At 29.3% G+C, this 11,510-nt stretch overlaps 1 protein-coding gene across 1 annotated transcript in view; it reads right to left on the bottom strand.

Moving 5' to 3' along the window:
- Window positions 1–552: 552 nt before the first annotated feature.
- LOC111675868 (delta-1-pyrroline-5-carboxylate synthase) overlaps window positions 553–11,510 on the bottom strand; it is a 46,666-nt gene continuing 35,708 nt past the window's right edge. The window contains exons 9-12 of the mRNA XM_023436723.2: window positions 8,278–8,535; window positions 7,982–8,207; window positions 5,523–5,801; window positions 553–901 (exon numbers count right to left, since the gene is read on the bottom strand). Of these exons, the coding sequence (XP_023292491.2) occupies window positions 642–901; window positions 5,523–5,801; window positions 7,982–8,207; window positions 8,278–8,535 (1,023 nt within the window). The 3' untranslated portion in view covers window positions 553–641. The remainder of the gene's footprint in view (window positions 902–5,522; window positions 5,802–7,981; window positions 8,208–8,277; window positions 8,536–11,510) is intronic.

Here is an 11,510-nt window from a genome sequence, read left to right as displayed (position 1 = left end):
AAGTTAAACTTTTGTAATACAAAGTGACAAAAAACACACAAGATATTTAAAAAATTGTATTCTTTTCTTTTTGGGTTACAATACAGTATCGTTCGATGGTGCTTAATAAAAATGAACAAAAGTTCATATATATAAATATATTGTACTCCAAGTATAAAACATTTTATAAAATATTTTTGTGTGCTTGTACACGTCTTAAAAAGATCGAGATACCAGTACAAGTAGCAGAACTTAAAAAATAAGAAGACCTTATCAAAAAGGTATCCCAAAAATACTTTTCCAACAAAAGGGGTAAATGTACAATACGTATACATGGAAACAGATTATATTAAAAGCTTATGAAATGTTGTGAACTATTTTTATGAATTCCCATTTTATGTTAAAAAGAAAATAATATTAAATTGAAATAACAAAGATGTGCAATCACCCAAGTATTTAAAAGAACCAACAAATCTTTTGAATATTTTTAAGGACTTTTGAAAGGCAAATGTTAAAATAATTGTTTCAACTTAATAACAATAATAATAAAATTAAAAATAAAACACATATATGTAATGTTTTTAAAAAAATCAATTTATGTACGTATGTTTAGGATATAAAAGGATACAAGTTTAAAAAAATTACAGATTAATTTGTTGCACTTAAATGGGCAACGATTCATGCAGCCAAACACTTTTACCACCCTCAGCAAAATCAGCAGCCGTATGATCTTCACCTCTCAAAATCCATTTGGTAGTTAAAAGTCCTTCTACACCTACTGGTCCTCTAGCATGGATTCGTGCAGTTGAAATACCCACTTCAGCTCCCAAGCCAAAGCGGAAACCATCAGCAAAACGAGAGCTAGCGTTATGGAATACACAAGCACTATCAACCGAGTTCAAAAAGTGTTGAGCGGAAGATTCTGTTAATAAAAAAATGCATATTAAATGGTATTATTATTGTAGATGAAAATTTTAAGTTTTTAGTAGATTATAAAATAATTCCTACTAAATAGTTGAGAACTTGTTATTTACAGTTTTAATTACTTTCTCATGTCAGTGTTATCAAATTTAAATGCCTCCCTAATTCTATTTCTTGATAAGTATTATTAGTTCTACTTAACTTATTCGACGAAAATGTATACAAATTAATTATTTTATTTAATTATTTTTTTCGAATATTTGGTTCTTCCACCAAGAACCAAATCTTAATTTATTAATGAAATATGTGCGTTTATGTAATTATCGGAAGTAGTCCTCATGTGGTAACAATGACCAATTATAATCTGATACGAGGAATATTTTGCAGAAAGATATATGTATGTGAAGAAACAAGTTAGAGTGCTATATTCGGCTGTGCCGAATCTTAAATACTTACCCTCCACCAGCTACTTCTGTGTTATTACTTTTCTAATGGATCAAATATTTGTAGAAATAAGTTTTCTCATGTCTTTAATAGAAAAAATCCCAAAAGTTAAATCTATTACAATTCCAAGATTTATTGAACATTATAAATTTAGTAATTTGCATGTATGTAAGTGTGTGAAAGATTTAGAGATTTTCAAAATACAAATACATATATAATTTTGTTCTACACAAAATTTTGTTTAACACAAATTGATAATGCTCTTTAAATATGGTTAAAGCGCTTTTAGAGGCTAGACCTAGTATAGGAAAAATAGAAGTATACACTTATATAAACTAATATTTTTGCCAAATTATGTATCAATAGCTAAATTTGGTAATAAGCAGGGAAACCAAAATATGCAAATGCATGTTTTTTGTGGTGCGTCGTATGGACTCATGGATGAGATATTTATACGTTTCAGACCAATTTAAGAATTTTGGCATCGATTTGTTAGAGCATATTTTTGGATATTTTACCTATAAGAGCATAATTTTGCATGATTTGACTTTTTTTAGCATATTTAAGGCATATTTTCGAGTTTTTAGAGCATTTTTTACTCTTTTAGTGCATATTTTGATGTTTTCGTTTTTGTACATTTTCAAAACTTTATTTAAAAAAAATAAAATTTAATTTTTTTATTTTCAGCCTATTTTGCAATATTGAAAAAAACTCGTTTGTAGAACTTAAAAACTGCAAAAAATACAGCATTACATTTTAATCAGACATTACATTTTAAATCAGACATAAAACCTATTACTTTTGATTTCATGAGACCAATCCATTTTTATAGTTTAAAGAACTAGTTATTGGAATTTATGACAAAACCGATTAAAATGTCAGTTTAGAAGCTATGAATACAATCGGTAGAAATGTGTCAAACTTTGTCGTTTGAAATATGTTTTTTGGGGTCCAAATGGTTTCATGTTATTTATTGGTTATCTGAACGTAAAACGGAATTCTATTAAACTAGTTCTTCAAACTATGAGATGAATCAATTATAAAAAATCTTGTAGGATGAAATATGACACTAAACATTTATTATTTCATTACAATTTCTGTCTTTTTGAGCTTTTCAATGTTAAAAAATAATGAAAAATTTTATTTTTAGAGCATATTTTTTAAATTTTAAGAGTATATTTTGAGTTATTTACGGCATATTTAAAGCGCTTAAAACACTTTTTTAGAGCATGTTTTCGGTTTCCCTGGTAATAAGTAATGTGCGTTTAAGAGATTTTCGTAAAAGGACTTTGTATGGGAACTGTGACCAATTATGTACAAAAAGACAAAATTTCAAAATTCTACTTGGTAATAAATATTGTGAATCTAAATGATTTTCTGGACCTAGTATGAGAGCTATAACCAAATATCGACCGGTCGTACAACAATTTTATAGTGAATTTATGTATATAAGAGCAATATTTTTGCTAAATGTATGGATATAAATATTTGGTTATGAGTTATGTGCGTTTTTTCTGATTTTCGGAAGGGAACCTTATATGTGTGTTTTTCTAAAAGGGAAGCTATGATCAATTGTGGACCGACCGGAAAAACCTTTTTACAATATTATTTCTCTGTATATGAGCAACATTTGTGCCAAACTTTATATGGATATCTTAATTAAGTAATGAGTTATGTGCGTTTTAGTTATTTTCGGGAGGGGGCCTTGTATGGGAGCTATGACCAGTTATAGACCGATGGAAAAAAATTTCCTATTAATATTTTTGTGTATATGATCAATACTTGTACAAAACATTATATCGATATCTTAATTTTGTAATGAGTTATGCACGTTTAAGTGATTTTCGGGCCTTGTATGGGAGCTATGACCAATTATGGACCGATCCAAGAAATCTTTCATTGTAATATTTCTGTATATAAGAGCAATACTTGTACGAAATTTTATATCGATATCTTAATTTAGTAATGAGTTATGTGCGTTTAAGTGATTTTCGGGAGGGGACCTTGTATGGGAGCTGTGACCAATTATGGACCGATCCAAAAAAGACTTTCATTGTAATATTTTTGCATATAAGAGCAATACTTGTACCAAAATTTATATCGATATCTTAATTAAGTAATGAGTTATGCGCGTTTAAGTGATTTTCGGGAGGGGACCTTATATGGGAGCTATGACCAATTATGGACCCATCCAAAAAATTTTTCCTCTGGATAAATTCTATTATCGTGAAGATATCGGCATTACGACGGAAGTTATTAACAAAAAACCAAATTTCCGGGAATATGTACTTTTGTATGGGAGGTATATGAAATTGTGGACCGATTCTGGCGATTTTATGCAAAGATTAAGCTCTTATATGGAAACGAATGCATGTGGATTTCTATGGAATTATCTTTTACAGTTTTCGAGAAAATTACATCAGAATATGTAAAAAATGCTTATATTTTTCGAGGTTGTTTCAAATTTTGATTTATAACTTTTCCCGATGTGAACCAATTTTGTCCATTTTCAATACCAAACTGCTTAGGATAATAATAAATATTTTTGGTGAATTTGGTTGATGTCCTTGGCTTAGTTTTAACGTGAGCGTGTTTAAGCAGACAGACGGACATAGCTAAATCGACTCAGAAGGACCAAGAATATATAAACTTTGTTGGGTCTCAGATGAATATTTCTTGGTGTTACACACGGAATGACAAAGTTATATATACACTCTATCACCACTGATGGAGGTGGAGGGTATAAAAACGTATTTTTGTCGATTGTTATATCGATATCTTTATTTCTTTATTATTTGTATGGATTTAAGTGATTATATCATATCTGCAAGAGTTTGTGGTAATATATATTTTTGAGTAAGTTTTTAACGATAATTGAGAAACATAACGAAATATCTTTTGTAGTTTCTCCACAATTTGAGTAGAACGATTTTTGTTTTCTTTGCGTGAGCTTTTTCAAGGAGGACTGACAGACGGGCATATCTTTATTCAGAATTTGATTAGAATCGGAATCACTTTCCGAGTCGATTTAGCTATGCCCGTCTGTCTGCATGTACATGAACGCTATGAGAATGGTTGAAATCGATGCATTATTTTGCCTAGCCCCCATACAACCGTACCCCCTGAATAGGGCTTTTGGCAAAACTTAGTTTTATAGAATTTTAAACGACACAACGCATTTTCTAATGATCCCCCTCAGAAACTGACGAAAGTCAAAATTCACTAATAAACACAATAACACGATTATATTCTACATAAATAACTTCGAAGTAGTCTTAAATTCCTTTACCAGAATTTATAAGGAAAATTGTAGAAAAGATCTTTTTCGTCAAACAAATTAAATAGTTTACTAAAAATAATCCACATTTTAAACATACTGACTGGTGAAGGGTAGCATATGGTCGGACATGCCTGTCTAAACATAGTTATTTAGTACAAAAATTGTCACATGGAAGTTGTTCGAGCAAATATTAGGACTCTTGCTGTTGCAGTTTCTAAGATATGTCACGTTTAATACTGTTTTTTACGTAGGTGTGGCACCTAGCACCTTCTTATTTAAAAAAAATTAACGTTATACGCAACTTTTTACTTTAAACGATTTTTTTAATGTTTGATTTTGCTCATAAATCTATATGTATAATTGCCCATTGACTTTTAACTTACAATAATTGAAAAATTATAGATTACTAGTATCACAAGTTGCCAGCATAATAATTATTGCTCCATTTTTCAAACGTAGACAATCTGTGTGTGAAAGTGAGATGATTGGTTGGGCTTTTAATATGGATGAATAAATTTCAATCGAAAATACAATTTGTATACATGCCTCTATTAATTTTTAATTTGTTACTTTATTTAGAACCACAATTCAAACATGTAGGTTTATTTCAGGAATGGAAAATTTAATAATATTATCACATAAAATGATTATAGCTTATTTACGGAAATTCGAATCGGTATGGAAGTTGGTGTTAAATTTTGTATTTGTTTTGTTTAGTTTAAAACAAAGTTTATTATGTCAATTTTCCATTCCTGATTTATGCTACAGTCTCTAATACATACATATATCATTCTGTCAATTTTTTTATGTACATACACACATATCTGCGTATGTGTATGAGATTAGGTTGTATGATGGTCATACTTACTAAACGTATACTCTCTAAACTTATACTCACCATTCTCCGTTACAATAACATCCGTATGACCACTGCCAAATGTGTGTATATGATCAATAGCATCGTCCAGGTCTTTAACGATTTCAATGCAACACTCCAAAGCTCCATATTCGTGCTTGAGGCTCTTGGCAGCAGGAGGACCAAAGGTAAGCTTTTGATTAAGTTTTGGTCCAGAATAAATCTTGACCCCTTCACGTTTCAGCATGTTGCACACATCGTTGAAAATGTCGCCGCTCATTAAGTCCTCATGAATGAGTAAAGTTTCCATGGCGTTGCAAGCTAAAATGATACACGAATAAGTGCATTAACAATTTTCATTGCAAAAGTTAGACAAATGTTGCTTTTATATGAGTGTATGTTTGTTAGAATCGACTTTGGCACGAGTTTGTGTGTGAAAAAATGCGAACATAAAATTCAATTTAATATTATTGTTGAGGGCATATTTGATGCATATATTTTTATGTATGTATGATATGGACAAGACTGTGGGTGAAAGTGTTAATAACTACCCTGCAGTTCTAGAGTGTTCAAATTATTAATTATGTGCTTATTAAGGTTTTTGTGTCAAATTTATTGTGATAAAATCTTTGAAAACATAAGTACGCAGATTCGACTTTATAAAATAACATAAATTATTTAAATGATAATTTCAAAGATTACCCAAATAAAAAATATTCATATGCATAATGCAAACATTTGAACTCAAAAAATTCCATTGTTGTTGAAGCACTAAGTGGTAAAAATAATTGCCACACTCATACAAACATTCTATACATATTTATGTTATTTTAACACAACTAAAGTAAATAGTCTTGCTTAACAATCTCTTGTTGGAAACAAAACATACTGCTGAAGTATACACAGTGTGTTACAAAAAAAAAAAAAAAAAAAAAAAAAAAAAACATTTTAATAGGGTCAAATGGCCCGATTATTACAAAAATCGGCAGTGTCATTTAGACTTCAATAAGACTAAGTTTTGCTGATTTTTGTTGACACTCTATAACATTCAACATAATTATGAGCCTAAAGGCTCTATTCTAGTGTACGATTATATGGGGGCTAGGCGAAAAGATAGACCGATTTCTACCACTTGGGAAGGATAGGAGTATGTGCAAAATTTTATCAAATAATCTTTAGCAAACAGGCAGACGGACAAAGCTAAACCGACTCAGAAAGAGATTATAAGCCGATTGGTATACTTTTACAGAAACGCATAATATCCTTTATTGAAAATGTGCAAAATACGAGTGGCCCTTTCAGAATACAGTTTAACTATATAAATGTTCCCTACCAAATTTCACGCTAACACATACATATAAATATAAAGAAAATTAATATGTAATAAATAATTTTTTAAAAGACTTTTATAACACACTGTGTGTTTGTTGTGTTAAGAGGTTTGTGTAATAAGTACTTGTGTTTGTATCAATAACAATATCTCTTAAAACTTTGTGGAAAATTGTTAGTTTTTCTTTCTCATACAAAAAAAGGATTCATTCACACACAAACAAAACAGGTGGTAGAACTTCATCAGTATATACAAATGAAAATATGCTGCAAAATTGCAAACTAAAGTTCCCCAATGTATAGATGATATATATTCAAACGAATTTTTAGATTCCTATTAACATATTCCCACATACTCATACAACTCGTATTTCTCGTTTTTTAATAACATGAAAGTTAAACAATTTTAAGTACTACACCATTTTTAATATTATTTGAAAACGATAACTTTATTATTTTTGTTGATAAAGAAAATAATATAATCAACAATGTTAAATAAATTTAACAATTTGCGTATTATTATGTCTAGGATTTTCCCACAATAGACGGACGCATAGGTGGACCTATGTAGATTAATCAAAAAAGGAAACGGTGTTTAAAACAATCTAACTTTAACAAATATGTACATTGTACATGTACAACAAGGACTCACAAACATACATACATACATACATACATACATACATACATACATACATATGTATGTATTTTCGATGAAGAAAAGTTGACAACTTTTGTGGTTTGTGAAAATTGTTTGAAGTGTTTGCTTCCATTAAATGGCAGTAATTCATTAAAAACGAGTGTAGTTATCATACAAGTTTTGAAAAGTAATAAAATTCAAAATGTTTATGTATGGGAAAGAATTTTAATTAGAAGAAATATATAAATGAACAAAAAAAGAAAACAAGATAATCAGCAACACAATGAACGCAGTGTAAGATTAAGTATAAATACAAATTTCTAAAATAAAGAAATGTAAAAAATGTCTTTCTTATGTTCCCCCACTATGGAATTTTTCAATTACATTAGTTTAATACATAAAAAAATCAGAATAAAAAGGTATGTTTGTATGAAGAGTGTACAAATAAATATTTGTGTTATTGTCATTGATGTTTTTGTTATGATTCTTATGAAATTGTAAACAATTTCAATTTCCGTTCTGTTTCCATTACCTGCTGGATAATCACATTTGGCATCACGGGCTATTTTTAAGGCTTTTTGTATGTCAGCATCCTTATCAATGAAAACATGACAAACACCCTCAGCATGACCCAATACGGGAATATGTACTGACTGTTCTTGAATGTTGCGCACCAAATCAGATGAGCCTCGTGGTATAATCAAATCAATATGATCTTCCATTGACAATAAATCACTGATTTCTTCGCGCGTGGAAACCTGTTCAATTTTTGTTTGTTTTTCAACATTAGTGATTTATTGACGAAATATGCAAATTTTATATACATACCAGAGATACAGATTTTTCAGCGCCTACAGTTTTCAGTGCTTCTTTTACCAATTCCATAAGTGCCTTGTTGCTATAGGCAGCTTCTTTACCACCTTTCAAAAGTAAACCATTGGCCGAAGCCATGGCCAGGGCAGCAACTTGTGGCAGTGAATCTGGTCTAGATTCGAAAATTACCAATAACACTCCAATAGGAACAGTAACTTGAGTTAAATCTAAATTTTGTGCTAAACGGGTGCGTCTTAATACACGGCCAACATTCTGATTATAATCGTAGAAAGCAAAATTGAAAATTATTAGAAAAAGAATTTATGATTTATTTTAATGTAAGTGTGAACATATAGGGCCTTATGCAAAAACGATTATTAAAGTTAACAATGCTTTACTGCACACTTTTTCCATATAAAAACAGGTTTTAACAACCACTGTTAACTTAATAATCGTTTTTGCATAAGACGGATAGTCTTTCATGACCGATCAGAAGATTTTCATATACAGAATCTATATAGCCGCTTAAGTCTTTTATGGACATTTTCTACAATAAATCATATTTAAAATTATCTGGTAATTCTTAAAAAACTAAGCCTCAATATAAAGCAATATTCATATTATTATGTATGTATTAAAAGTTTATAATGCGGCGTTGAACCAGAAAATTTTTATTTAAATTACTTATTAACTTTTGATTAAAAATGTAAGCGTTTTTTGTTAAACTTCAAAATAAATTTAAAATATAATTTATATTTTTTCGTTAAAGGTTGTTGTGTAAATACTTTTTAAATATTCATAGTATTGTGTGCAAAATTAAATTGTGCTTTGAATAGTCATTAATTTAAATGTACTTTTAGGTTATTCAAATTTATATAAAAAAGTTTTATTTTTTCATTCATTAAATTGTCCAACAAATCCAATTTAAGATTTGTTAACTTTGAATTTTTCATTCATTATTTTGTGACTTTTTCATAAATTTCATATTTTTATAAATCAATTGTATGCAGTGTTTTTTTTTTACTTTTTATAATGAAATTTTCTTAGTTCACTTAACTGATGTAATGACTAAAGTTTTACCCGAAATCAATTTACCTACATACATATATATGCCAGTATAAAATTTGTCGTAAAGGTGCATACATCCATACACTGAATAAATTATGATTTACAAAACTTTAAATTTCAAGTTTATAAAGTAGATATATGAATTTATCTTTAGAGCAATATTCTTATACACATTTTACAAAATTTAAATTCTTTGATCAACATAGAATATTTATGAAGAGATTCATGTCAATAGTAGTTTCCTTTTGGTCCTGTATTTTAACATATAGTTTTATTTTTTATGTCGAATTTTTTTGCTCTTCCACCATTCGTGGTATAAGTTTGTAATTCCGTGTATAACACAAACAAAAATCATGTGAGACCCAATAAAGCATACATATTCTGGTTTATGAAAATCTTAGTCGATTTAACTATATATGTCCGTATTTCTTATACCACCCATGCAAAAAGGGGTTTAAAAGGTTTCTTTTGCAAAAAAATCCCAATAAACACGATTTAAACCTAAAACATATCAGTTCAAAGTTTGACGTCATACCCACTACATTATTAAGTAGTCGTTTTATAATTTACAAACTAATAGTCTTCACATAGAAATTATAACTCATTTTTCTAAGTGTATAATTTTGAATGAAACTTTTACAATAACATTTATTTTTCATAAATTCTGTAAATACTTTAGGATATTTTTTTAAGTTAAAACTAAAAACTAAAATATTACTCAAAAGGTAAAGTTGAACATGTACTAGCATCGTTTAACAAGTATTTGCTTCTTCATTTTCACTACTTGAGTTTTTTTCTTATTATTCTACAAACAATAAGTTTAAATTTTTGAATTCCATACGATCAAAATGTCATTAGAGCTAAGAACAAGTTTATGTGTATGTATATTAGGGGGCCACAAAAAAATTATCATTTTTGGTTTCTAAAACTTACTTGTGCAATCGGGCAACGGAAACCCGATTTTTTCAAAATTGTTTTATTTAAATTATATTTTCATAACATTTCTCTAGAAAATACAATTATTAATTTGTAAACATTTTTAAGAGATCAAAAAAGTCCTAAGTTTACACAAATTTAAATTTCTCAATCGATTTAAGTTTCGGATTCCTGACATTCGATTGGTCTTAAATTTTACACAATTGTTGGAAACCACGTTAAACGAAGTTATCCACTATATAGGTTAATACATCGATAGTAAAATGTATATATTGTCGGTATGCATTAACATCGTGGGTACCTGATTTTCTTATCAAATCCGTAGTCATTTACATGCTAAGAAACCTATGGATAAGCTGCGAGATGTACGATAAAGCTATCAGGAAAAGGGTATTTCGCGGTACATAATAAGGTAGCATTTTGTCCCCTTTACTATGGGTTGCTATAATTAATATAAAAAGGACTTATACCAGTCTGCTATGTAGGTTATGTCGCAATACATTTAAGGAAAAAAGATCAAAATTACTTGTGTAGAAAAGCAGAGAAGTCTCTCTTTGGAATTACCTCCTGGAAACTGAGATTCTGAATGTTAGACAATAATACAAGCGCACAACAGGCCCGATAGTGGCCTAGGCTTATTTCTTTGAATATTTTGTAGATACATATCGACATTTCATATCATTCCTTTGTGTAAATTTTGAAACAAATTGGAAAACTCTTTAAAAAGAGACCTTTATATAAATGTTTATAGCCAAAGTATAACAAGTAGTCCGACTCTCACATATAGGAAATTACTCTCTCACATCTACGAGTTCCGTGTGAATTTAACTCTCTTGTGAGAAGTTAAAACTTGTCAAAACACTCAAATGACCACTTTTAAGGATCGTACGCTATCCATTAAAAATCTGGATTTTTTTAAAATAGATCCATCGCAATTTCCACATAAAATAATTTTTAATTTTCTTAAACTGGAAAAAATATTTTTTTCTATTTCTTGACATTTGAATTTTAATTTGAAAACAGAGTTTCAATTTTTGGTATTGGAAATTCAAACAAATTTAAAAATGTAATTATATCCTACACCACTATAGTGGGGAGGGTATTACACGTTTGTGCTGATGTTTGTAACATACAAAAATATCCCCACCTTAAAGTATACCGATCGATTCAGAATCATTTTTTGAGTCGATTAAGACATGTCCATCCGTCCGTCTGTCCGGCTGACTGGCTGTCCATGTAAACCT

The sequence above is a fragment of the Lucilia cuprina genome, chromosome 5 (assembly GCF_022045245.1).
Source record: "Lucilia cuprina isolate Lc7/37 chromosome 5, ASM2204524v1, whole genome shotgun sequence".
NCBI lineage: Eukaryota > Metazoa > Arthropoda > Insecta > Diptera > Calliphoridae > Lucilia > Lucilia cuprina.
Note: the sequence above shows the minus strand (reverse complement) of the source record. Positions and strands in the feature narration are given on the sequence as shown.